Below are 26,157 nucleotides of genomic sequence, written 5' to 3' on the forward strand. Positions count from 1 at the left end.
TGCGGGTCCCCGTGTGGACGCGACAGTAGGGTCAGCGCGAGCAGCTGTGCGCACGCAGGGGCACGGCCCTCCGGCAGCAGGTGTAGAATTTTTTTTTTTCCCAGCCGCTGTCCATCAAACCTGCGTGGGGTTCTCCGTGGGGCAAGGGATACGAGGAGCAGCGCCCCCCTGGCTGTGAAGGGTCCAGCCACTGGGGAGAGCAGCTCTCCCTCTCCGACCAGGAGGAAAACTTGAGGCCACTAGAAGGAGGCCCACGCTGGCGAGAGTGAGATGGGAGAGGACCTAGGGTGGAGCCTGAGAGTGATGCGGGTGCTGCCCTCCTTGAAGTTGGCTTGGAGCCTGGACTCTCCCATCTGCCAGGTCTCTCCCATCTGACCATCCTTGCTCAGTGGACCAGCACAAGAAAAGGCCACATTAGTCCATCACTGACTGGAGGAGCCAGTTTTTCCATAAGTCCCTGAGTCCAGGCCAGGGACCACCCTCAGGTGAGCCTCTGCAGGGGGGTGTTGACATCCATTTTCCTGGGCTCTGAGGGCTCTGTGAGGTTTGCCCACTCAACAAAGCCTGGGCCTTCTTCCCTTGGATCCCAGCTTCCCCAGAGGTGATCTGAGGAAGCCAGGAAGGATGGCCTTGAAGGAGGGGTCACCATGGCTCTCTGCTGGGTGTTCAGGGAAGGAGGAAGACAGTCCCTACCCTGAGAGCTCACTAGGGACCAGATCCTCCAGGCCAGATACAAATGGCTGCTGGTCACAATGATGCAGGGTCTCTGGGGCCCCAGCTTGAACCTCTCTCTCCTACCTGATCACCTAACTCTCAGCCCAAGTCACAGGACAGAGGCTGGTAGCCAGAGGCCAGTCCCAGGACCGATGCTCATGTGGTTGAGCTGGGGCTCTGCACGGGACCTGAGTTTATGGCCAGAGCCTAAGCTCTGACAGAAAGGGCCTTGTCCAGTGGCAGTGTGGCCACTGTGAGTTGGGGGTCACTAGGCTGGGGGAGTCACAACTCCCTGCCCCAGCCTCCCTCCCTGCCTTTGCCACTGGGGGGTGTTCTTGAGAGGTGTGAAGAGAAAACAGCTATTTTGAATTGTTGCCCAGGCATTTTACTGCATGACAACCCTGCTCGTGTACAGAATCTGGACAGTTAGGTGAGGACTCAAGCTCAGGATCCCCACCACAAGTTCTTGCCTTGCTTTTCCCCCAGCACCTTTTACAGTGACCAGAGTCGAGCCGCTGACAGTCAGTGACCACTGCCCCAAGCACCTTATAAGTTCTAGGTGCTTGCTACCCTGGGCTATCCATCTCCAGCTTGCTGGTGACCTGATGGAGAGCTGCCCTTCCCCTGGCTCACAGAGCATGTCCATCCCCCAACCAGGAACTGTAAGGGACAGATTTTGTGTGTCTCCTTTGTGTGACATCTTGAAACTGTGGCTTCATCAAAACGACCCCAGGGTTTCACCTTCGGCAGGTGAGAGTTCCAATGCTGGGAGAGCCACACGCGGAGTCCATGTGGGTGGTTGCGCTTCCTCGCTCAGTGGGTCATGATTGGTGTGTTCTCAGTCCACCACTCTGGGTTTTCCAACTTAGGCTGACAGTTGCCCCTCCTGCCCCCCAGGGCCTTGGAAGACAGGGTCAGGGTTGGAGAAACAGGCTTCTTTCTACCTCATACTCCTGTTCCTGTCCCACTCTGAGGGCTCTCCCACTCACTGCTTCCTCCTTTTTCCTCATGCACTGAAGCCCATCCTGGCACCTGCTTCTCTTTTCAGAGGACTGAGCTAGTACAGCCCTCTGTCCTCATATCCCCCAACATGCTCCCCTCCCCCATGTCCAATAAACCCTCTGAAGAGGACCTGAGACCCCTCCCCAGGACACCCAGACCTTCCACCCAAAGGAAGGGGTGATGACAGTGCAACTTCAGATGAAAGAAAGCACTTTGAGGTCCCCAAGGCGCAGACTCTGCCCCCGGGGAGACGGAGGGGAGCAGCAGAGGCATCCTTGGGCCCAGGTCTAAAATCGATGTGGTCTTTATTGAGACGATAGCAATTCCCCAGGATGAGCAAGTGTGGGGTGTTGGGAGTGGCAGCACTAGCCACTCTAAGACCATCTTGACACCATCCTCCGGTCCTCGGCCAAAACAGAGTCAATGAGGCCTCGTCCCTGGACTCCAGCCCAGGGAAGGGCTGAGAGAAGAGGGTCAAGGTCAGAAGTCACGTGGAGCCCAGTGACTGTCAAGGCAGCTTGTTGGAAACGGGGCTGGAGCAGGGTAAGCAGAGAGGTGGCCCCAGGTGGCCAGACGCAGTGCAAAGAGACACTAGCCCCAGGCCTGGAATGCATAGGCTTTGGGTTGCCATGCAGAGCCCGCCACAGTCTGGCGGGGTAACGTGGGGTGCAGTCGAGGGGAGCCAGCAGGCAGCTCTCCTGAGGAAGGTAGGACTGCCAGCCCTGAGGCTGACCCAGACCCCAAGAATCCCCACTGAGCCTGTCCTGCCCGCACCCCTGCAGAGGTGGGGCTCCCAGCCCCTGGTGCGCAGAGGCCAGGAGAGCCTGAGGGACTGGTGAACATCAGCAGGGTCTTGGCCACGTGAGGGGAGAAGGGCACCTGGTAAGGGCTGCTGAAGGGGCGGGCTGCAGCACTGGCAGATTCCAGGGAGCCCACAAGCGTGTCGGAAGACTAGGTGGTCCTGAGGGCCTGGAGGCAGCCTCACTCTGCACCAGTCCAGGCCAAGTTCCTGGACAGCGGGACCAGCCGCTGGAAGGGGGGCCAGGTGAGCTGCGTGGGGGTCAGGAAGAGTCCTCCGAGGTGGACAGACAAGAGTTGGCAGAGCTGCTGGCCCAGCCAGGAGCCTGGAGTCGCCTTATTTGCAGTACTCCTTCCTGAACTCTGGAAGCCAAAGGGACAGGTGGTGTCTGCCCTCTGCCCTGGTGAAATGGGCCGACTTCCGTCGGGACCATCCAGGGACTTCTGGAACCCCGAGGGGGCAGGGGACTCCTGCTCGCAAGGCTGGCGGGTGTCTTGGGGCTCTGAGTGGGTGGAAAGGGGGTACAGCCCAGCTCTGAGATGGGCAGGGGTCTCCTCCCTCCCCTCCACTAACCTTTGTCCAAGTCGATGTTCTTGGCAGGCGGGAGGCTGTGGGCCAGGTCAGCCCTCTCCTTCAGGATGTTGTTTTTGTAATCTGGAGCAGGAAGAGAGCAGGGTGAGGGCCCCCCAAAGACGTGCCTCCCTCATCCCAGGCCTGGGAGCCACAGTCTTGCCCCTTAGGTCTCCTCACCTAGTCGAATGTCCTCACTCCTGTAAAGAGCCGGGTCCCCGGAGGCCACAGCAAACTCTGCCATGTTCATGTCTTTCCTGGAGGCAGGAGGGTGGTGGGAGGTCAGAGGATGGGTGAGTCTGCTGGGTCCCCTGGGAAGCCAGAAGGGACACTCACCCCTTGGACTTGGACTTCTTGTCGGAGTATTCGTAGCCTGGGGAGGGAGACTCGTGTTGGGGACAGCCTTGCGCACTCCCCAGCTCCTCCAGCCCAGAGGAACCCTCTGCTTTGGTCACTGTGCCCTAAGTCCCGCCTCCGGCTGGGAAAGGCTTTCTGGCACTGACCCCAGCCAGGCAATCGACTCACCTCCACGGCGGCGCTGCCGGGTGGCCAGAACGACCGTGATGAGCAGCAGGATGAAGAGCAGCAGGGTGGCCAGCACGTAACCCAGCTGCTGGAAGAAGTGGGCCCGGCCCTCTGGGACGATGACGTTGATAACGCTGCGGCCTCGCGTCAGCGTGGGATCTGCGGGGACCGTGCGCGGGACGACGTCAGGAAGCGCACCTTGCGCCCCTACGCAGCCGACCTCAGCCCGCTGGGGCCTCCCCCCAACACTGGAATCCCTGATTTGGGACGGGAGGGGGCCAGGTGGGTTGCTGCCCCGCAGACATACCTCCTGCACCTGGGCCGGGCGCGCCGCTGTGGCTGGAGCCATTGCCCGGGGAGTCCCGCGGGGGCGGGGGCGGCCGGGCGGCTGGCTCGGTGACTCTCAGGTGGAAGACGCGGCGCTCATGCAGGCCGCAGTAGTGGTGGTGTAGGTGGCAGGAGTAAGTGCCCTCGTCTGCCGGCTCCAGCGGGTCGATGAGCAGCGAGAAGTCGCCGCGCGCGAACGCGTCCGCCTCCACCGCCACGCGATCGCGCAGGAAGGACGGCCCGTAGGCGCGGCGCTCGCCGGACGCGTAAAGGTCGAGCAGGCGGTCCGCACGGTCGTGCGGCACCCCAGGCGGCTGGCGGTCCCAGTGCACAACCTGCTGCGCTTCCTCCACGTGTTTGTCGGTCCACACGTGCGCGCGGTTCACGCACGTCAGCAGCGCAGGCGCGCCACGCTCCACAGCCAGCACCTCTTTCTCGCCGTCCCAGTGCGCGCCGGTGGCCTGGGCTGGAGAAGCATGGCAGTCAGGGATCCCGAGCCGGGAGGGAGCCGGGACGGGGCGTCCAGGGTGGCAGGGGTGGAAGTGCACGGGCGGGGTGTTGGGGGGGCACACTCACGGTCGTCGGTAACCTCGAGGCGCACGGCCAGGGTCTCGTAGAAGTGGCAGTAATGGTGGTGAAGATTACAAGTGTACAGCCCCTCGTCAGTCTCCTCCACCGCTACGCACCGGGGGATGGAGCGAGGGGAACCCAGCCATAAGCTCCGCGGCCCCGCCAACGCCCCGGGGCCCCCGCCCCCCGCCGCGGTACCCAGGCCAGTACCTCGGATGAACAGCGAGAAGTTGCCATCTTTGAAGGCGGAGGAAGGCAGCAGGAGGCGGCCGCGGTCGCGCGGCTCGTACACGCGCTGCTTGCCCGCAGAGTACATATCCACCAGTCGGCGCGCGCGACCGCCAGCCAGGCCGCCGCTGAGGTCCCAGTGGACGACGCGTTGGCGGTCGTGCAGCCGGTCTTGGGTCCACACCATGCGCGGGCTCTGGCAGTGCAGCACTGCCCGGGCGCCTGCTGCCCAGCTTACTGCGGACTCGGACACCACGGAGCTGTCGGAGGTCGCGGGCCCAGATGGCCCTGGTGGGGAGGAGGAGTCAGCGGGGAGGGATGAGACTCCAGAGGACAGTACAGGATGGGGCTAGCAAGGAGGCATGGAGACTGACAGGTTCTTAGGGGAGGGTGGTCACTAACCTGAGGACAGAAGGACGGCAGAACCTGAAATAAGAGGAAGTGAGGGTCAAACTGGGGAGGGGGTGACCTGAGCCTTTACATGTGGGTCACTCGCCGAAATCGGCCCCCCACTTGGCCCCTGGGTCCCTTCTAGAGTCCTAGTTGAGGTGGGTGCTAAGGACACCTTGTTAACAGGTAGGGGTAGGTCCAGAGAAGCCAGGAGGGCACGAGGCGGGGGGGTTTCCTATGCCCTTACCTCTCCCAGGCCCCCACTTAATCCTTGTGGCCACCTGCCCGGGCTGCAGGGACAGCACCTGCGTTTCTTGGGGTGACTGGTGGGGCCAGCCCAGCTCTGGATGTGTGCTTGTCACCAAGGGCCACCTTCAGGAATGATGGCTACCCTAACCATCACTGCAGCAAAGCCACAAGAGCATCAGTGCTGACACCTCGGCTGGTTTGGGGGCTCCTGCACATACATATGCAGTGTGGCACCTGTCCAGAGCCATGCTGCACGAACCCTCCAGGGGCCTCAGGCTGCTGGCACCCCACCGGGAGCCCCTCAGCCTTCAGAAAGGACAAGAAGGCTGGATGTGGGGAGTGACCCCACCATCTGCCACCCCACACGCCAAATTCCTGCTCCAGAGATGTGGCCTGGCGCCCGGGCTGGACGGAGGAATGTGCCGGGTCAGCAGGCCACCCCTGGGGAGCAGGTTCGGGGGGCCCGGGAACAGACCCTGTGAACCCCATGCTTCCCGGGTCCCCCTCAATCCTTCATCCATCCCCTCCTGACAACAGAGAAACACAGTCTGGAGGGGCATCCCAGAGAAGTAGGGGGTGCAAGGGACCCCAGGAGGAAGCCCCATGCTCGGCCTCCCTGCCCTGTTCAGCCCTGTCTCTAGGGTCCAGTGAAGGGAAGTTCTGTAGGGATCTAACATCAGACCTCAGCCCTTCCGTGTCCTGGGGGCCTTCTCCTGGTGAGCAGCACCCTCTGAGGCCCCCAGACCCATCCACTTCCTGGTGGGGTGTCCCCTCACCCCAGAGTTCAGACAGGCTTAGCCCCAAACACGGACTGGCTCAGACTAGGTGTGACTCCGGCCACCCCACCCCCCATGAACTCACTCTGCAGAAGCACAAGTCTCCAGAGGAGGACCCAGGCCCGCAGCTCCATGGCGCCCGCCTGGCCCGCCGGCGCTTTGTCTCACTTGGTCTCAAACTCTGCAGAAAAACAGCCCGGCCCCCTCCTCCTCCCGCTCCTCAGCACCCGCCATGACATCACGGAGCCCTGGGCTGGCCGACAGTCTGCAGACCGCCCCCTCTGCTTCTGCCCGGCCCCTTGGCCTCCCCCAGTACTTGGCTGGCCTGGTGGGAGGGGTTGGGGCCTTGGCCACTGTGTCCCAGAGGGTGAGGGGAATCACTCTGGCTTGGGTCCTGGAGAAGGGGGCAGCAGCCCAGCCCTGGAGGGGCGGGGACTTGAGGACATGGCCTCAGATACCTTGTGGGTGTTTGTGACAGACAGATCCCCACTGGGGCCACTGCAGGTCTAGGGTTCTGGGGGGAGCATCTCCTCACCTGCACTCTATAGGGGGACCCCAACCAAGACATTTCCCCTCCCCCCAACCCCTTGCAGGCCAGCAGAAAGGCCCAGGCTCCCTGGCCACTAGCTCTTCCTACTGGCTATGTGGTGACCCCTGGGGCTCCATTTTTTCAGTTGTGAGGCGGGGACAATAGTGCAGACCCTGGGGGTGCAGGGGCTCCCTCCTGGCAGCATGATGGGCACCATGGTCTATCAGTCAGCTTCAGCACCCAGAAAGCTGCCAGGGAGATGAGCAGCAGGGACCAGGGTCCCCTGTCTGGGTGCCCCCACCCTATCTGCCCGCCACCCAGACCCAGGTCCACTGCTCCCGGGAGCATCGCCCTCTCCTCCTGGAGGAGAGGGAAGGAAGAGGGGTATGGAAGCCTTCCCAACAGAAGGCACAAATTTGAAGCTCTGGGAAAACTTACAAAGTCACGTAAACAAATGTGAAATAACAGAGCATGCACTGTGTACCAAACCCACTCTTTCTAATTAAGCAAACCTCAAGAATAAGAAAGGAAAAATCCACTGAACAACCGCAAAACCCACGGTGCATTTTTGGACTGCCCATTTGGACTGAATTATGGTCACAGGTCCCAGGCCCTGGTGGGCTGGAGTCTCACTCTTGAACCCTGCCCTGGTCCCCAAGTTCTCAGACAAGCAAGGAGCCCAGCTCAGCCAGACTCCTGGGCTCCAGGCAAGGGGAGGAGGCTGCTGATGCGGCAGCAAGAAGGAATGAGGGGTGACAGCAGGTAGGACCGGCTGGGAGGACACAGGACTGTGAGGACGCCCCACCCCCAATCTAACGGACCATTTCCTCAGCAGGATCCAGGCTCTGGTAGGCGGAGCCCTCTTTCCAAACTGGAATCAGGACTTGTCTCCACACCCCACCCCCAGCTCCTCCTGGGCCTTTCATTCTGGAAAAACAAGCCCTGCCTGGCTGGCCTTGAGGCCTGGCCGCTCCTCCTGTTTTTCTAACTGGTTTATATTAGTGCCGGTGGCCTCCCTCCCAGTCCATCTCCCTCCTCTTCGCTCCCCCCACCCACCCACCCCGCCTTGTGTCTGTTTCTCTCCATGTGCCTCCACGGCTCTGTCCTCCATCTCAGCCCTCTGCCCCCACCTCTGGCTGCCGGGCTGTCTTTCTTCCACAGAAGGAAGTTGTCTAGGCAGGGAGGCAGACACCCAGGTCTGGCCTCTCAATCTGGAAGAGGACAGGGTCAGCTCCCAGCACTGAGCTAGGAGCCTGGAGGTGCTGGGTCCACACCCTGAACTCCCTGCAGAGCCCTCCACCCCCACCCACGACCAGGCCTGCGAGGCGGTTGGTGGGTTCGCGGCACCGCAGGTCCAGCCCTTGGCTCAGCCCCAGTGCAGAAGCCTGAAGGAGGAAGCAAACCCTGTGGCACCACTGGGCAGGATGGACAGGGCATGAAAGGCGGCAACACCCTCCTCCCTGCTCCCTCCCTCTGCTTAAGCCCACCTCCCCCGTCCTTGGCAGGAAACACAAGTGAGAACAGAGGCCCAGGAGAGGACAGACCAGAACTAAATGACCACATCCCCTCTCCCAAAAGTCCAGGCCGGACAAGGCGGGTCAGCCAGGCAGCCCCATGGAGACTGAGACTCAGCCTCTGGCTCCAGTCCTGGGGACCCGGACATTCCAGGCAGCCAAGCTCATTGGGAGGAAAAACCACAGGCACTCAGAGGCACAACCCAACACAGACACGTGTTAACACGTGCTGTTCTGTCATCCAGCAGAGCTGAGCACCTACTGTGTGCCAGGCCCTGGGGTTCAGCACTTCACAGAGGCCAAGCTCCTGCCCTCTGGGAGTTGTTAGTGCGGAGGCAGCCGGCTCGCTGAGGAATGAGGTCATTTTAAAAGCAGCAAGGTTAAACCCTCCGCGAACTGACCTGGACAGCCTCCAAGGGACCCATTCCTCTGAGGACTGACCAGGACACCCTCTGAGGGACCCACACCCACAGCGAATGGCCAGGCAGGGGCTCAGGAAGCTGCCTGCCATAAGGGTTGGAGGGGGGAGGCACGCTGGGTGCGGAGGTCTGCGGGCCACACCCAGGCTCTCACGTGGAGCACAGGGAGGCCTGAAGGGGCCTGGTGGTCTGGTGATGCAAGAAATGCCAAATGGTTAGTTTAGAGCTGTCAGGGTTTACAAGAGCACACCAGGAAAATGGACATCTGAGGACCAGGTGGTGGACGCAATCCGAGATGCTCCCCAGGGCACCCGGCCCTGAGGGAGCCTGTGGCCAGACATCCCTTAGTGTCCAGATGACAGGTGCCTGCCAGTCACTCCTGAAGCAGAGTCTGCATTGCTGCCAAGGAGCCTCAGCTTCTTCTGAAACACTGAAACTCCCTCCCCCAAGAAGAAAACAGACCTCACACTGCTTTTCTGTTGGTCTGAGCAGTTCTAAAAGCCATTTGTAGAACTTCCCTGGTGGTCCAGTGCCTAGGACTCAACTTTCCCAATGCAGGGGGCTTAGGTTTGATCCCCAGTCAGGGAACTAGATCCCACAGGCCACAATGAAGGTCCAACTAAGACCTGGTACAGCCAAATAAATGAATACATTTTAAAAAAATGTCACTTGAGACTGTGTTTGGCCCTTCTTCTTGGTTCCTGGTGGCCTGCCTGGCCCCAAGAGGCAAGGGGACTCTGCAGCCCTCATGTCTGAGGACCCATGAATCCCGTGGAGGCTCTCTTCTTTGGCTGAGAAGACAGGGCTGTCCTCCACCATCTCCTAGAGTTTGCTGTAATTCATGTCCAATGAGATGGTGATGCTATCTAACCACTTCATCCTCTGCTGCCTCCTTCTCTTCCTGCCCTCAATCTTTCCCAGAATCAAGGACTTTTCCAAAAGAGTCAGCTCTTCACAACAGGTGGCCAAAGTATTGGAGCTTCAGCTTCAGCATCTGTCCTTCCAATGAATGTTCAGGGTTAATTTCCTTTAGGATGGACTGGTTTGATCTCCTTGCTATTCAAGAGACTCTCAGTAGTCTTCTCCAGCACTACAACTCAAAAACATCAATTGTTTAGTGCTCAGTCTTCTTTATGGTCCAACTCTCACATCTGTACATGACTGCTGGGGTCCAGCCCCGGCGGGTCCAGGAATACATAAGGGATGAGTGGCGTCAGCAAGAAGAAGTGCACGGACTCTGGTTGCAATGCAAGAACTCGTCTACTTTATTTTTTAACAGCTCAGATTATATAGAATTGTTTTTCTTACCTCCCCCTTACCATCACCCCATGTTATATCAGATGTCGGTTTCATACTCCCGTCAACATTTTCCCTCATATCTTTCCCAATGACTTCATCTGGAACAATCCCGATTACAGGGTTTTTTCCTTGAATGTCCCATACATAGTCTTCTTGCCTCAATGGCCTAACATTTTCACTCTGACAAAAACAATGTTCCATAGATTCCAGCTATAGTATGAATTCTTTGGACAATAAAACAATACATGGGAAGGGTTATGAAAAACATGTTTGACATTTCTGAGAATAGTACCATGAGAAAACCTTGATATTTTTCTTTGTCTAAGACCACAAAACCTCAGTCTACAATCTAACTATGAAGCAGCAAAACACCTCTGAAGCAGCAAAACACCTCTAATAATAGTGAAGTAATGGCAGTGAGGCTGGTTAATATAAATCTTCTATTGAAATCCTATGTTACACATTTTCTAATTCTACAAAAATACCTGTAATATTCTATGTTTATTAAGGGAATGGAAACAGTGGACAAATAGCAGCACTGAAATAACAACAATGAAAACCCTCTTGACCAAAGAACATTAACCTATCGTACATCTGCTTCTGAATCTAAATACCTTTACTTTTTTTTTTTGCCTTTACTCTTTTTTAATCTAGAACATTATACTCTTCTAAGCAAGCAGCCAATTTATACCTGTGGTCTTTTCCTTTTTGGCTTGGTACGGTACTTATGGTCATGTCCTGGGCCAAAGCAATCACGAGCATTTCTTATGCCCTCCCAAGCATAACGCCACTTGTGTGGTGAATGGTCTGTCACAGACCTAAACAGGCCTTTCATTCCTGGTTGGTCATAAGGTTCCCAATGCTCAGGAGGCAGAGTAGGCCTTGGCCTTAGGGAATCTTTCTTAATAGGATTGGACTTTTCTGGGGTGGCCTGATCACTGTATGTTACATTCCCAAGAATTAACAGAAAACCCAACAACAGTAAGACAGAAAGAGGAAGGGGACATACTGGGCCCCTGGGGCGACCCTGAGGGGAAGAGCTGCCTTGCAGGTTCCTCTCTCGTCCCGTGACCTTGTCATGGTCTGGGCGAGTCCCGGTGAAGAACTGCCTTGCAGGTTCCTCTCTCGTCCCGTGACCTTGTCACGGTCTGGGCCTGTCCCAGCGGCTCCTGACACATGACTACTGGAAAAACCATAGCTTTGACTATACGGACCTTTGTTGACAAAGTGGTCTCTGCTTTTTACTGTCTAAGTTTGTCATAGCTTTCCTTCCAAGGATTAAGCATCTTTTAATTTTGCAACTGCAATCATTGTCTGCAGTGATTTTGGAGGCCAAGAAAAATCTGTCACTGCTTCCACTTTTTCCACTTCTATTTGCCATGAAGTGATGGGACTGGGTGCCATGATCTTAGTTTTCTGAATGTTAAGTTTTAAGCCAGCTTTTTCACTCTCCTCTTTCACCTTCATCAAGAGGCTCTTTAGTTCCTCTTCACTTCCTGTTATTAGAGTAGTATCATCTGCATATCTGAGGTTGTTGGTATTTCTTCTGGCAGTCTTGATTCCAGCTTGTGATTCATCCTGCCTGGCATTTTGCATGATGTACTCTGCATATAAGTTAAATAAGCAGGGTGACAATATACAGCCTTGATGTATTCCTTTCCCAATTTTGAACCAGTTAGTTGTTCCATGTCTGGTTCTAACCATTGCTTATTGACCCTCATACAGGTTTCTCAGGAGACAGGTAAGGTGGTCTGGTACTCTCATCACTTTAAGAATTTTCCACAGCTTGTTGTGATCCACACAAAGGCTTTAGCATAGTCAAAGAAGCAGAAGTAGATGTTTTTCTGGAACGCCCTTGCTTTTTCCATGATCCAATAAATGTTGGCAATTTGATCTCTGGTTCCTCTGCCTCTTTGACACCCAGCTTGTACATCTGGAAGTTCTTGTTTCAGGGACCTCTGAAGCATAGCTTGAAGGATTCTGAGTATAACCTTGCTAGCATGTGAAATGAGCGCAATTGTGTGGTACATTCTCTGGCATTGCCGTTTTTGGGGATTAGCATGAAAACTAACCTTTTCCAGTCCTGTGGCCACTGCTGAGTTTTCCAAATTTGCTGACATGGGTGCAGCACTTCAACAGCATCATCATCATTTAGGATTTCCATCACCTCCACTAGCTTTGTTCACAGTAATGCATCCGAAGACCCATTTGACTTCCAGGATGTCTGACTCTAGGTCAGTGCCCACACCATTGTGGTTATCTGGGTCACTAAGACCTTTTTTGTACAGTTCTATGTATTCTTGCCACCCCTTCTTAATCTCTTCTGCTTCTGTTAGGTCCTTACTCTTTCTGTCCTTTATCATGCCCATCATTGCATGAAATGTTCCCTTGATATCTCCAATTTTCTTGAAGAGGTCTCTTGTCTTTTCCATTTTATTGTTTTCCTCTATTTCTTTATATCATTCACTTAAGAAGGACTTCCTATCTCTCCTTGCTATTCTCTGGAACTCTACGTTCAGTTGGATGTATCTTTCCCTTTCTCCCTTGCCTTTTGCTTCTCTTCTTTTCTCAGCTATTTGTAAAGCCTCCTCAGATGACCACTTTGCCTTCTTGCATTTCTTTTTCTTTGGGATGGTTTTGGTCACTGCTTCCTGAACAATGCTACAAACATCTGTCCATAGTTCTTCAGGCAGTCTGTCTACCAGATCTAATCCCTTGAATCTATTTGTCACCTCCACTGTACAATCATAAAGGATTTGATTTAGGTCATACCTGAATGGTGTGGTGGTTTTCCCTACTTTCTTCAATTTAAGCCTGAATTTTGCAATACAGAGCTCATGATCTGAGCCACAGTCAGCTTTAGGTCTTGTTTTTAGTGACTGTAGAGTTTCTCCAACTTTGGCTGCGAAGAACATAATCAATCTGATTTCAGTATTGACCATTTGGTTGGGTTGTTGGAAAGGGTGTTTGCTATGACCAGCATGTTCTCTTGACAAAGCTGTTAGCCTTTGCCCTGCTTCATTTTGTACTCCAAGGCCAAACCTGCCAAGTATCTCGACTTCCTACTTTTGCATTCCAATCCCCTATGATGAAAAGGGTATCTATTTTTGGTGTTAGTTCTAGAAGGTGTTGTAGGTCTTCACAGAACCATTCAACTCCAGCTTCTTTGGCATCAGTGGTTGGGGTATAGACTTGGATTAAAATAATGTTGAACAGTTTGCCTTGGAAACGAACTGAGATCATTCTGTAATTTTTGAGAGTGCACCCAAGTAATGCATTTCAGACTCTTGTTGACTATGAGGGCTACTCCTCTTCTTCTAAGGGATTCTTGCCCACAGTAGTAGATATAATGGTCATCTGAATGGAATTCTCCCATGCCTATCCATTTTAGTTCACCAATTCCTAAGATGTTGATGTTCACTCTTGCTATTTTCTGCCTGACCATGTCCAATTTACCTTGATTCATGGAAAGGAGAGTGAGAAAGCTGGCTTAAAACTAAGCATAAAAAAAAAAAAAGAGATCATGGCATCTGGTCCCATCACTTCATGGCAAATTGATGGGGAAGCAGTGGCAGATTTTATTTTCTTGGGCTCAAAATTCACTGCAGGTGATGACTACAGCCATTAAATTAAAAGACACTTGCTTCTTGGAACAAAAGCCATGACAAACCTAGACAGCATATTAAAAAGCAGAGACATCACTTTCCTGACAAAGGTCTGTTTAGTCAAAGCTATGGCTTTCCCAGTAGTCACATATGGATATGAGAGTTGGACCATAAAGAAGGCTGAGTGCCAAAGAACTGATGCTTCTGAACTGTGATGCTGGAGCAGACTCTTGAGAGTCCCTTGGACTGCAAGGAGATCAAACCAGTCCATCCTAAAGGAGATCAGACCTGAATAGTCATTGGAAGGACAGATGCTAAAGCTGAAGCTCCAATACTTTAGCCACCTGATATGAAGAACTGACTCATTGGGAAAGACTGAAGGCAGGAGAAGTGGGTGATAGAAGATGGGATGGTTGGATGGCATCACCAACCATAAACATGCATTTGCGCAAGCTCCAAGAGTTGGTGATGGACAGGGAAGCCAGGCGTGCTGCAGTCCATGGGGTCGCAAAGAGTTGGACATGACTTAGCAACTGAACAATGATCTTGAGGAACAGACATAGGATCCCTTCCATTTTTCCTTAGGTTGCTGCTCAGGTCATTGCTCTTTTTCACTTTCACCAGTACCTGGCTTCCTGTGTTGGAGGGATAAAAGGGAGCTTCCAGATGATGGGGAGATCTGTGGGACACACGCTCATGCATAGCGCTTAACAATTGTGAACACAGTGTTTAACTTTACCTCCTCTGTTAAAAATGTTTTTTACTCAGGACCAGAGAGTGGTCTCCTGTACATAATTTCATAAGGGCTCTATCCAAGACTGCTTCTAGGGGACACCAGTGTATGGAGAGCAATTTGCAAGACCATGTCCTGTGTTAGATGAGTTTCTGGCATAGCCTGCAAGAGATGTCTTAATAATCTCAATATCTTTAGAAAAGATCCAGATATTTGCTACATAAGCAACACAACCACAAGCTGGGGGAGGGATGAATGGTGGAGCACAGGGGGTTTCTCCAAGCAGGAGAACAGGGAACAGGGAACTGTTCTGCATGACCCACAATCAGGGGACACATGGCACCATGCATTTATCAAGATCCAATGAACTGCATGGCACAAGGAGGGAACCTTAACATGTGAAAAGTCTAAAAAAACTCACACAGGTGATCAGGAAACCAAAATGTGGCCAAGAAACCTGCTGAGTCACACATGGAGTAATATTAAGTAAGGGGTGTGCGAGCACCAGCCTGAGCAACCTCAGGAGTAAACAGAGCCTGTGGCTAAAGGAAGAGGGGCCTGCACACAGCACTGAGCTTGAGCTGGCAAAGCTGTTTCCTGCTGGCTATGGTTTATCAGCTCCACTACTGCCTATAGGATGTGGGCTAAACAATTAGATGAGAGGTTATGGAAAAGCAAGAGGGGGGCTGGGATGAACCACAAGGTCTGGATCACAGCTGGAGACGCTGCTATGAACTCGTGTTCAGCCTAACAAAAACACTGGTGGATGCTTGTGGCAGCAGTTTCCTCTGTGTGAACACATGGTCAACTGCCATCTGAGAAGGGCCCACAGCTGTGTGCACACCCAGCTCCAGATCTTGGTTTCTAAGAAAGAACAGGAACCAGGGCTCCTTGGAGAAATGTCTGATTTTAGGGTTGTGTGAAAAAATACACAAAAGAAGTCTGTAGTGCCAAAAATGGGGGTGTCAAAGGTCACAGGGCCCAAAGCTGGAACCAGAGGAGCAACGAAGTCCAGGGGTACTGGACTGTGACTCAGAGCAGGAAGTGACCATCCATGCCTACACCCACAGGAACAAGTGACTAGACATAAACACAGCTTTTCCAGGCAGTAGAATCCCCAAGGTTGAGGTGGAGACAGAACAGGATCATGACTCTCACCCACACCAAGCACAGTGGGGTGCAGGGCTGATGTTGTCATCCTCTACTGCCCACGGTTCTGTGGGTCGGGAGTAGCTCCACGTGGCATTGCTGGGATGGCTCGACGGAGCCTGGACGATCCACGTGCTTCTCTCTAGGAACTGGGGTCTTGGTGTGCCATAGACTGGGTCCTCTGTCCATGTGGCCCCTTGTCACTCAGCAGTCTAAACCAGGCTTCCTTCCCGACAGAAGCTTCTGGGAGCCTTAAGGCCAAATCTCAAAAGCATCTGCTACTTCCGACTGGTCAAAGCAGGTTACAGCCCAGATTCCTGGGGAGGGAGACAGTCCCTGGCTTTGGTGGGGGGACCAAAGCAGGACCACAAGGCTGAAGGGTTTGTGTACAGGGAGGGGTTCTGACATCTGTAGTAACCATGTACCAGAGGTGAGAGGCAGGTAGCACAACGAAACGCAAGTAGTTCAGAGCATGGCTCAGGTTTACCTGAACAAATCCTTTATAAACGAGATCAGCTCGGACTTCTCTGGTGGTGGAGTGGACAAGAATCCACTTGCCAAATCAGGGGACATGGATTTGATCCCTGGCCTAAGGAAGATTCCACATGTGGTGGAGCAGCGAAGCCCATGTGGCACAATTACTGTGCCCGTGTTCTAGAGCCCCCAGCCACAAATACAGAACCCACGTGCTGCAACTACTGAAGCCCGAGCACTCTAGGGCCTGTAAGCCACAAAAACTAAAGCCTGGGCGCCCAGAACCTATTCTCAGCAGCAAGAGAAGCCACCGAAATGGGAAGCCCCAACACTGAAACAAAGAGTAGTCCCTGCTCGCCACACCTGCAGAAAGTCCACACAAAGCACCAAAGATTCAGTGCAGTCAAAAATAATAAGTAAAAGAGATCAGCTGTTTTTTTTTTTCTTTTTAAGGGAAAGGGGGTATGGGGACCTCATTGCTTTTCTTTTTAAAAAATATTTATTTATTTATTGTTGGCTGTGCTGGGTCTTTGTTCCCTTCCGTGTGCTTTCTCTAGTTGTGGCAAGTGAGGGCTACTCTCTAGTCAGAATGCAAGCTTCTCATTGTGGTGGCTTCTCCTGTTGTGGAGCATAGGTTCTAGGGCGAGTGGGCTCAGTAGGTGTGGCATGTGGGCTCAGCTGCCCTGGGGCATGTAGGATCTTCCTGGACCAGGGACTGAACTTGTGACCCTTGCATTGTACGGTGGACTCTTAACCACTGGGCCACCAGGGAAGCCCAAGATCAGTTAATTTAATCAAATATAGTTAAACACAATACCAGACCACCTCATCTGCCTCCTGAGAAATCTGTATGCAGGTCAAGAAGCAACAGTTAGAACCAGACACAGAACAACGAACTGGTTCCAAATTGGGAAAGGAGTACATCAAGGCTGTATATTGTCACCCTACTTATTTAACTTATATGCAGAGTACATCATGCAAAATGCTGGGCTGGATGAAGCACAAGCTGGAATCAAGATTGCCAGGAGAAATATCAATAACCTCAGATATGCAAATGACACCACCCTCATAGCAGAAAGTGAAGAAGAACTAAAGAGCCTCTTGATAAAAGTGAAAGAGTTGTCTTAAAACAACATTCAAAAAACTAAGATCATGGCACCTGGTCCCATCACTTCATGGCAAATAGATGGGGAAACAATGAAAACAGTGAAAGACTATTTTGTTGGGCTCCAAAATCACTGCAGATGGTGACTGCAGCCATGAAATTAAAAGACGCTTGCTCCTTAAAAGAAAAGCTATGACCAACCTAGGCAGTATATTAGAAAGCAGAGGCATTACTTTGCTGACAAAGGTCCATCCAGTCAAAGCTATGGTTTTTCCAGTAGTCATGTGTGGATGTGAGAGTTGGACTATAAAGAAAGTTGAATGCTGAAGAACTGATGCTTTTGAACTGTGGTGTTGGAGAAGGCTCTTGAGAGTTCCTTGGACTGCAAGGAGATCTAACCAGTCCATCCTAAAGGAAATCAGTCCTGAATATTCATTGAAAAGACTGATGCTGAAGCTGAAACTCCAATAATTTGGCCATCTGATGTGAAGAACTGACTCTGGAAAAGATCCTGATGCTGGGAAAGATTGAAGGCGGGAGAAAGGGATGACAGGTGATGAGATGGTTGGATGGCTTTACCGACTTGATGGGCATGAGTTTGAGCAAGCTCCGGGAGTTGGGGCTGGATAGAGAAGCTTGGCATGCTGCAGTCCATGGGGTCACAAAGAGACAAGACTGAGCGACTGAACTGAACTGAGACACATGTGTTTACATTTTTTTGATCTTAAATAGTTCTTGGGAAAAAATAACTTACCTGACCCATAAAAGCAGACTAAGAAATGTAGGAAAGTTTAATTAAGCTTTGCATATGTAAATAAACCTAATTCTTCCATAATATTACATTATCTTTTCAGTGTTATGTTATGTATCAGGAGAAAGATATATAGTTGTTTAAGTCAAAATTGTGGAATCAGTCTAATTTGGGGCTTTTCCTGCTGGCTCAGTAGTAAAGAATCTGCCTGCCAATGAAGGAGACACAGGTTTGGTCCCTGGTCCAGATGATCCCTTGGGGAAGGAAATGGCAATCCACTCCAGTATTCTTGCCTGGAAAATCCCATGGACAGAGGAGCCAGGTGGACTACGGTCCAGGGGTCGCAAAGAGTCGGACACAACTTAGCCACTAAACAACAATAACAGTCTAATTTGTTCAAGGATTCATCCTGATTAAAAACACTACCTAAACTTTTTATAATATAGGTTGTTAAACTCCACATTTTCCACCCTGACATTTAAACAATATTAAATCAATGTTTCTATGCCATGAAGTCCTTGTCAATATTTGCTGTTTGGCAATATTTGCTCTCTGCCAGAATTCACATCTCTCTGCTTCTTATCCAATGATCAACCACTGTCTCAGGTGTTTTGTTTTTTTTAAACTGAGGATTCTCCAAGAAAATGACTTTCTTTTAAAAGGTGAACACTTCTAAGGCATTGCTGTTTGCTCTTCAGTCGCTAGGTTGCATCCAACCCTGCGACCCCATGGATTATAGACCACCCGGCTCTTCTGTCCATGAGATTTCCCAGCAAGAAAACTGGAGTGGGTTGCCATTTCCTTCTCTAGGGACTCTTTCCGACCCAGGGATCAAACCCACATCTCCTGCTTGGCACACAGATTCTTTACCACTGAGCCACCTGGAAAGCTCTAAGCTGTTGTTAGAAATTCAGTTTCTCTTTTCTTTCTGGAATTCTCACATTCTCTAGCTTTTTTTTCTTTTAGCTTTTTAATCTGCTTTGGTTTCCAAGAAGATAGGGAGTTACACTAAAACACCCAGAGAATGCCTCCAGTCAGGCATCTGGAGACCCTGGGACTTGGGCCTTGTCCTCCACGGCTGCCCAGAGAACGGGTTTCAACACGTCAAATGCTTCAGTCCAGTGTAGCTACTGCCCTCCTATGGTTCATCTTTGGCCAGCAAAGCCCTTTGCGCCCTCCCAACTCCTCCCATGGCCTCTGCCATGAAGAGACATGGTGGGCTCTCATGAATTTCCTGCCACAGGTCTGGCGTTAGGGCTGCCAGGTAAATACCACACGGGACATACTTATACTGAGAAATTTGTTGTATATCTGATATTCAGATCTAACTGGGAGACATGTATTTTTATTTGCTGAAGTTGGCAACCTTCCTGGAATCAGCCATAGTCCCCAGAGTCCTGGCTTCCACCTAAAGTGGGGTGGAGGGCACTTAAGAGCCACTGCTGGGGGTCTCAGTTTGTAGACCCCACTCTCAAACATAAGCACACAGCCAAGTGCCACCAGAGGAAGCCCACTATCATGGGAAGCAGAGGCGACAGTCCACAGACAGAGGGATGAACTGGGAATAAGTGGAAATGGGACTTGGTTGGGGAGGGGGATGGAGGAAATCCACAACATCAGTATCTTCACAGACCTGACCTGACCACACCCATGAAACAGACACACAGAAAACAAAGGGGTCTTAGAAATGAAGAACAAAGTAACAGAAACAAAAAAATTTATTACCTGTGTTAGAAGAAAATGTTGAGGGTGCCAATGAGACAGAATATAGAAAGTGACCCAAAAAACAGGAGTTTCAGAAGAAAAGAAGTAGAGGGAAGGAAATGATAACAAAATGGTTCAAGAAAATGTCCTAGAACTGAAGGAGGGTTAGGCGTTTCCAGACAGAATTAGGCTCCCGTGGGGCAGACACAGACCCACAACAAAGCACACACCATGGGAGAGTTCACACCAGTGAGGAAAGAGGAGCTTTGAAAAAGTCACAGAGGCTCTGGAACCAAAACGGTGCAGTTTTCTCAACAGCAACACTGGGAAAGGGAATAGGAGAGAATGACATCTGCAGAGGTTGACAGGAAATAATTTCCAGCCTAGAATTCTATATCCAGCCAAACTGTCAACCAAGAAACAGGATCCAATAAAGTCATGTACAGATTTACAAAGTTTCAGAATTTCTCCTGTCTTTTTTTCTGCAGGAAACTATGGAGATGTGGGCTTCCCTCATAGCTCAGTTGGTAAAGAATTTGCCTGCAGTGCAGGAGACCCAGTTTCAATTCCTGGATTGGGAAGATCCCCTGGAGAAGGAAATGGCAACCCACTCCAGTATGCTTGCCTGGAGAGAAGCCTGGTGGGCTACAGTCCATGGGGTCATAAGACTTGGACACAACTTAGTGACTAAATTACCACCCACCATGAAGGATATGCTCTTTCAAAGTGAAGGAAGGAAAAAGAATTTAAAAACGTAAGTGAACACGAGGGGTCAGGGGAGCAGAGAGTTTGAGAGACTCCCCAAGGTGAAAGCTGGGCCCAGAGGTGATGGGCAAGCAGCCAGCTGGACAGATGAGTGGTCCAGGAGAGACTTCAACTCAAGGTGAGTGAAGCTCAGCTGCTCTGAGAGGTGGGCTGAGAACTTGGTGTTGACATTGTGATGAGGGCACAGAAAACTAAAGCAACCAAAAAGAATAAAAATAAGAAATTAATGCTTCCAGGGAAAAGAAAAACAGGGAAGGAAGAGCAGTGAGTGTCTCCTTTTTATGGTTACAGGGACATGAACACACTCACGGCCCCCAAATCACAAATCAGAGGAGGGCCAGGAGGGGAGAGCAGAGGATACCTACAAGGAAAACGAACCAGAGAAACAAGCATGTTTAGTGCTGTATTTTCCAGAGTGAAAGTTAGGCCCCACGAACGAGTGTGAATTCAATTTAGTGGCTCACAAACACCATTTCTTAATGAAGTTGACTACAATAGAAAATGTCTGAGATTACTGTGCTTCAGTTCAGTCACACGGTCATGTCAGACTCTTTGTGACCCCATGGACTGCAACACCCAGGCCTCCCTGTCCATCACCAACTCCTGGAGTTTACTCAGACTCATGTCCATTGAGTAAGTGATGCCATCCAACCATCTCATCCTCTGTCATCCCCTTCTCCTCCCGTCTTCAATCTTTCCCAGCATCAAGGTCTTTTCCAATGAGGCAGCTCTTCATATCAGGTGGCCAAAGTACTGGAGTTTCAGTTTTAGCATCAGTCCTTCCAATGAATATTCAGGACTGATTTCCTTTAGGATGGACTGGTTGGATCTCCTTGCTGTCCAAGGGACACTCAAGGGTCTTCTCCAAAACCACACTTCAAAAGCATCAATTCTTCAGCGCTCAGCTTTCTTTATAGTCCAACTCTCACATCCACACATGACTACTGGACAAAAAATAGCTTTGACTAGATGGACCTTTGTCGGCAAAGTAATGTCTTTGCTTTTTAATATACTGTCTAGGTTGGTCATAGCTTTTCTTCCAAGGAGCAAGCATCTTTTAATTACATGGCTGCAGTCACCATCTGCAGTAATTTTGGGCCCCCCAAAATAAAGTCTGTCACTGTTTCCATTGTTTCCCCATCTATTTGCCATGAAGTAATGGGACCGGATGCCATGATCTTCATTTTCTGAATGTTGAGTTTTAAGGGAACATTTTCATTCTTCTCTTTCACTTTTATCAAGAGGCTCTTTAGTTCTTCTTTGATTTCTGCCATAAGGGTGGTGTCATCTGCATATCTGAAGTTATTGATATTTCTCCCGGCAATCTTGATTTCAGCTTGTGCTTCATCCAGCCCAGCATTTTGCATGATGTACTCTGCATATAAGTTAAATAAGCAGGGTGACAATATACAGCCTTGACATACTCCTTTCCCAATTTTGAATCAGTCTGTTGTTCCATGTCCAGTTCTAACTAACTGTTGCTTCTTGACCTGCATACAGATTTCTCAGGAGCATGTCAGTTGGTCTGGTATTCCCATCTCTTTTAAGAATTTTCCAGTTTGTTATGATTCACACAGTCAAAAGCTTTGGCATAGTCAATAAAGCAGAAGTAGATGTTTTTCTAGAACTCTCTTGCTTTTTTGATGATCCAACAGATGTTGGCAATTTGATCTCTGGTTCCTCTGCTTTTTCTAAATCCAGCTTGAGCATCCATACTGCGTTTAGGAGGGCTATGTATTTTTTTCTAATTTTGTAGATGTGAGTGTGTACCAGGTAGTGATATATAAAATATATTTGAGGCGGCAACAGCATGGCGAGCGGGGTCGGGGTGGGCGCCGGCCTCGGCGCGGGCATGAACCAGCGCATGGACAGCTACGCGCACATGAACGGCTGGAGCAACGGCAGCTACAGCATGATGCAGGACCAGCTGGGCTACCCGCAGCACCCGGGCCTCAACGCGCACGGCGCCGCTCAGATGCAGCCCATGCACCGCTACGACGTGAGCGCTCTGCAGTACAACTCCATGACCAGCTCGCAGACCTACATGAACGGCTCGCCCACCTACAGCATGTCCTATTCTCAGCAGGGCACCCCCGGCATGGCGCTTGGCTCCATGGGCTCGGTGGTGAAGTCCGAGGCCAGCTCCAGCCCCGCCCCCCCGTGGTTACCACTTCTTCCCACTCCAGGGCGCCCTGCCAAGCCGGGGACCTCCGGGACATGATCAGCATGTACCTCCCCGGCGCCGAGGTGCCGGAGCCCGCCGCCCCAAGCAGACTTCACATGTCCCAGCACTACCAGAGCGGCCCGGTGCCTGGCACGGCCATTAACGGCACACTGCCCCTCTCGCACATGTGAGGGCCGGACGGTGAACTGGAGGGGGCGGGGGAGACATTTGCAAAGAAAAAGAGGGAAATGGAGGAGAGCAAGAAACAGCATGGAGAAAAACCCGGTATGCTAAAAAAATAAAATAAAATCATCCACAGCAAATGACAGCTGCAAAGAAAGCGCCAGTCCCATCCACACTCACGCAAAAACCGCGATGCCGGCAAGAAAACTTTTATGAGAGATCCTGGACTTCTTTCGGGGGGACTATTTTTGTACAGAGAAAACCTGGGGTGGGCGAGGTGGGGAGGGTGAGGGAATGGACCTTGTATAGATCTGGAGGAAAGAAAACTACGCAAAACTTTTTAAAAGTTCTAGTGATACGGTAGGAGCTTTGCAGAAAGTTTGCAAAAGTCTTTACCAATAATATTTAGAGCTAGTCTCCAAGCAACAACAAAAAAAAATGTTTTAATATTTGCAAGCAACTTTTGTACAGTATTTATCGAGATAAACATGGCAATCAAAATGTCCATTGTTTATAAGCTGAGAATTTGCCAATATTTTTCAAGGAGAGGCTTCTTGCTGAATTTTGATTCTGCAGCTGAAATTTAGGACAGTTGCAAAAGTGCAAAGAAGAAAATTAATCAGATTGGGCATTTTAATTGTTTAAAAATTGTACAAAAGGAAAAAATTAGAATAAGTACTGGCAAAACCATCTCCGTGGTCTCTAAAGGGGCAAAAGTTTTAGATTGTACTAAATTTTTTTAACTTAACTGTTAAAAGCAAAAATGGCCATGCAAGTTGACATCGTTGGTAATTTATAATAGCTTTTTTTGTTTCCCAACTTTCCATTTTGTTCAGATAAAAAATCAACATGAAAAAAAACAAAACAAAACAAAAAATATATTTGAGTTTTGCTCAAAAAAGTCCAAAACCCACCAAGTTAGAGAAATGACATTAAACACCAAAAGAATCATCTAAAAGGGCTGATGTGCTTCTGGGAAAGGTGGTGTGGGGAAAAGAGACTGCTGTTCTCTTAAGCAGCACTGTTGAACTATTAAACTATTTACATATGTAGATATGCACTGACGTGATTTTTATAAAAATTGTTGTTCAGTCACTCAATCATGTCCGACTCTTTGAGACCCCATGGATTGCAGCACACCAGGCTTCCCTGTCTTTCACCATCTCCCAGAGCTTGCTCAAACTCCTGTCTATCAAGTTGGTGATGCCATCCAACCATCTCATCCTCTGTCGTCCCCTTCTCCTCCTGCCTTCAATCTTTCCCAGCAGGAGGGTCTTTTCCAGTAAGTCAGTTCTTCACATAAGGTGGCCAAAGTATTGGAGCTTCAGCTTCAAAATCAGTCCTTCCAATGAATATTCAGGACTGATTTCCTTTAGGATGGACTGGTTTGATCTTCTTGCATTCCAAGGGACTCTCAATAGTCTTCTCCAACACCACAGTTCAAAAGCATCAATTCTTCAGCACTTAACTTTCTTTATAGTCCAACTCACATCCACACATGACTACTGAAAAAACCATTGCTTTGACTTTGTCAGCAAAGTAATGTCTCTGCTTTTTAATATGCTGTCTAGGTTGGTCATAGCTTTTCTTTTAAGGAGCAAGCATCTTTTAATTTCATGGCTGCAGTCACCATCTGCAGTGATTTTGGAGCCCAAGAAAATAGTCTTTCACTGTTGCCATTGTTTCCCCATATATTTGCCATGAAGTAATAGGACCAGATGCCATGATTTTCCATAGTTTGTTGTGGTCCACACAGTCAAAGGCTTTAGCATAGTCAATTAAGCAGGAGTAGATGTTTTTCTGGCACTTTTTCTGTGATACACTTTTAGAAAAATAAGTTTTGGAGTCAATCAGTCTGAGAGCTAATTCATGGCTTCTCAGTCATGTGACTGTGGGCAAGTTCATCTGTGTATTTAAGGGTCCTTCCTTATCAGACAAAGCTCATTATAGATTTGTTGTGAAATGAGATAGTCCTGTGAAGAACCTAGCACTCTGTAGGGGAAGGAATCACACCTACATCAGTTATTAATTGTTTAAAAACATAACTCTTATTCTGCCAACTCTCTCTCGGACACCTGCTCTTGGAAAGCTACTATAGGATGTGCTCCATGAAGAAAAGGAAATAAACCACAAAACTGGAACACGCAGCATTCCAGAAACAGAGGTTCCAGCTTATGAGGCCAAGGGTATCCCAGAGAAACCTTACTGGTGCCACTGAGGACCCAGGGCAGCCCAGACGTGGCTCAGGAGGGTGGCTCCACCTGAAGAAGGTACTCAAGGAGCTGGACTGAACTGAGAGTTTTCAACTTCTGTCAGCATGTTTGGGGCTGAGTCAGTGACACAGAAAAACTTGCAAAAGTAAAAGCAAAACAAGGCAAAAATGCTGAACAAAGGAAATATATGAACTTTGTTCAGCATAAATTTTGAGGCCATTTACACTGCCATGATGACACTGGGAGGAGGCAGAGGCTGAGGCCAGCATGCAGAGGTAGTGAAGTTGGTGCCTCTGGGACAGGTTCAGGGTAGGTGAGGTGAGTTGGGTGGGGTGAGCAGAAGCTGAGAACTCAACTGTATGCTGAGCCACATACAGTCCTACCTGCTCCATAAAATTAAGAAATAAGAATTCAACTGTAAATACACAGTAACAAAACCAACAAGAAAAAGGGAGCAGGCTCCTCTTGGCAGGGTTCATGGGGAAGCCCAGGTCTGAGTTCCAGAGAACCATGGGGTGATACACCCCCTCCCCGTTCATGTGACAGCTTTGGTGTCCCAAGCCCTTGGGGACTCAAGGCCAGAGCCCCAGTTGTGGTAGCTTCTGGGGCTTCCTCCACCCACAGAGGCGCCAGAGGGAGGCCAGGTTCACTCAGCAGGAAGCCAGGCTGAATCAGTTCCGTCCCCTACACTGCAGACCATCTACACTAGGGCAAGGTCAGCCCACGTGGGCAAGGGTGTACAGTATCAGGTCACAGGGTGACCCCTGTCCTACTTTCCCAAATTCACTGGGTCAACCTACACTCCACATGGCACATGCATGATCCATGCCAGTGACCCGGTTCACCCTGGTCTTGAGTCTTGGCCATTGCCAAGAGGCTCCTAAGGACTTGGCAGAACCCCCCCACCAGCCCAAGTGTCGTCTCCCCTTCTCTTGGCCTCAAGAGGTCCTGACAGTCCTGTCGCTGCCACCGCTGAAATGAGGGGGCTGCAGGCCTGGTTCTACCCCACTGGGGCCTCCAGTGCTTCCCTCCCTACTCAGTCAGAAGGGGTCCTCAAAATACACACAGGCTACCCCACACCCCACACAGAGAACTCCAACCTCTGTGAGCGGCAAAGTCTCTGCAGAGGTTAACTCTAGCTCCAGGCCTACTGCTCAACTGACCCCCAAGTGAGGGGCCCAATGCCACAGCTCAGCCTCCTCATCCAAACACTGGCCCAGCAGTGCTCTGTGGGGCTGAGGTCAGTGCCAGGAAGATTCAACAGGGCATCTGGGTGCCCAGCCAGGCAGCGGGGCTGTCACCCTCCAAACCCCACCCTCAGGCTACCTCCAGTCCCAGGTCTGGACTGTTTCACTCCATCCTAGGGGCTGCAGCTCCACAGCCCTTCAGGAAAGTGAAAG

At 50.9% G+C, this 26,157-nt stretch overlaps 1 protein-coding gene and 1 pseudogene across 2 annotated transcripts; one reads left to right on the plus strand and one right to left on the minus strand.

Moving 5' to 3' along the window:
- Window positions 1-2,004: 2,004 nt before the first annotated feature.
- MXRA8 (matrix remodeling associated 8) lies at window positions 2,005-6,372 on the minus strand. 2 transcript variants are annotated; one of them, XM_043486007.1, is made up of 10 exons: window positions 6,236-6,372; window positions 5,138-5,161; window positions 4,718-5,023; window positions 4,514-4,615; window positions 3,918-4,403; window positions 3,611-3,769; window positions 3,422-3,458; window positions 3,266-3,342; window positions 3,089-3,169; window positions 2,005-2,877 (listed from the first exon to the last, which is right to left on the minus strand). In XM_043486007.1, exons 1-10 carry the CDS (start codon window positions 6,282-6,284, stop codon window positions 2,852-2,854), a joined length of 1,347 nt encoding a protein of 448 aa, XP_043341942.1. In that variant the 5' UTR covers window positions 6,285-6,372; the 3' UTR covers window positions 2,005-2,851. The 2 variants fall into 2 exon arrangements, with proteins under 2 accessions (XP_043341942.1, XP_043341943.1); XM_043486008.1 differs by lacking the exon at window positions 4,514-4,615.
- Window positions 6,373-6,382: 10 nt separating this feature from the next.
- Window positions 6,383-22,691, plus strand: LOC122451731 (annotated as a pseudogene).
- The last annotated feature ends 3,466 nt before the right edge of the window (window positions 22,692-26,157 follow it).

Source organism: Cervus canadensis, chromosome 13, assembly GCF_019320065.1.
Source record: "Cervus canadensis isolate Bull #8, Minnesota chromosome 13, ASM1932006v1, whole genome shotgun sequence".
Classification (NCBI taxonomy): Eukaryota; Metazoa; Chordata; class Mammalia; order Artiodactyla; family Cervidae; genus Cervus; species Cervus canadensis.

Coding starts and splice junctions, on each gene's coding strand:
- MXRA8 (XM_043486007.1), bottom strand. CDS start 6,284: ATGGAGCTGCGGGCCTGGGTCCTCCTCTGGAGACTTGTGCTTCTGCAG. Junction 5,024..5,137: donor TGCCGTCCTTCTGTCCTCAG/GTTAGTGACCAC, acceptor CCTCCCCACCAG/GGCCATCTGGGCCCGCGACC. Junction 4,616..4,717: donor CTTCTCGCTGTTCATCCGAG/GTACTGGCCTGG, acceptor CCCGGTGCGTAG/CGGTGGAGGAGACTGACGAG.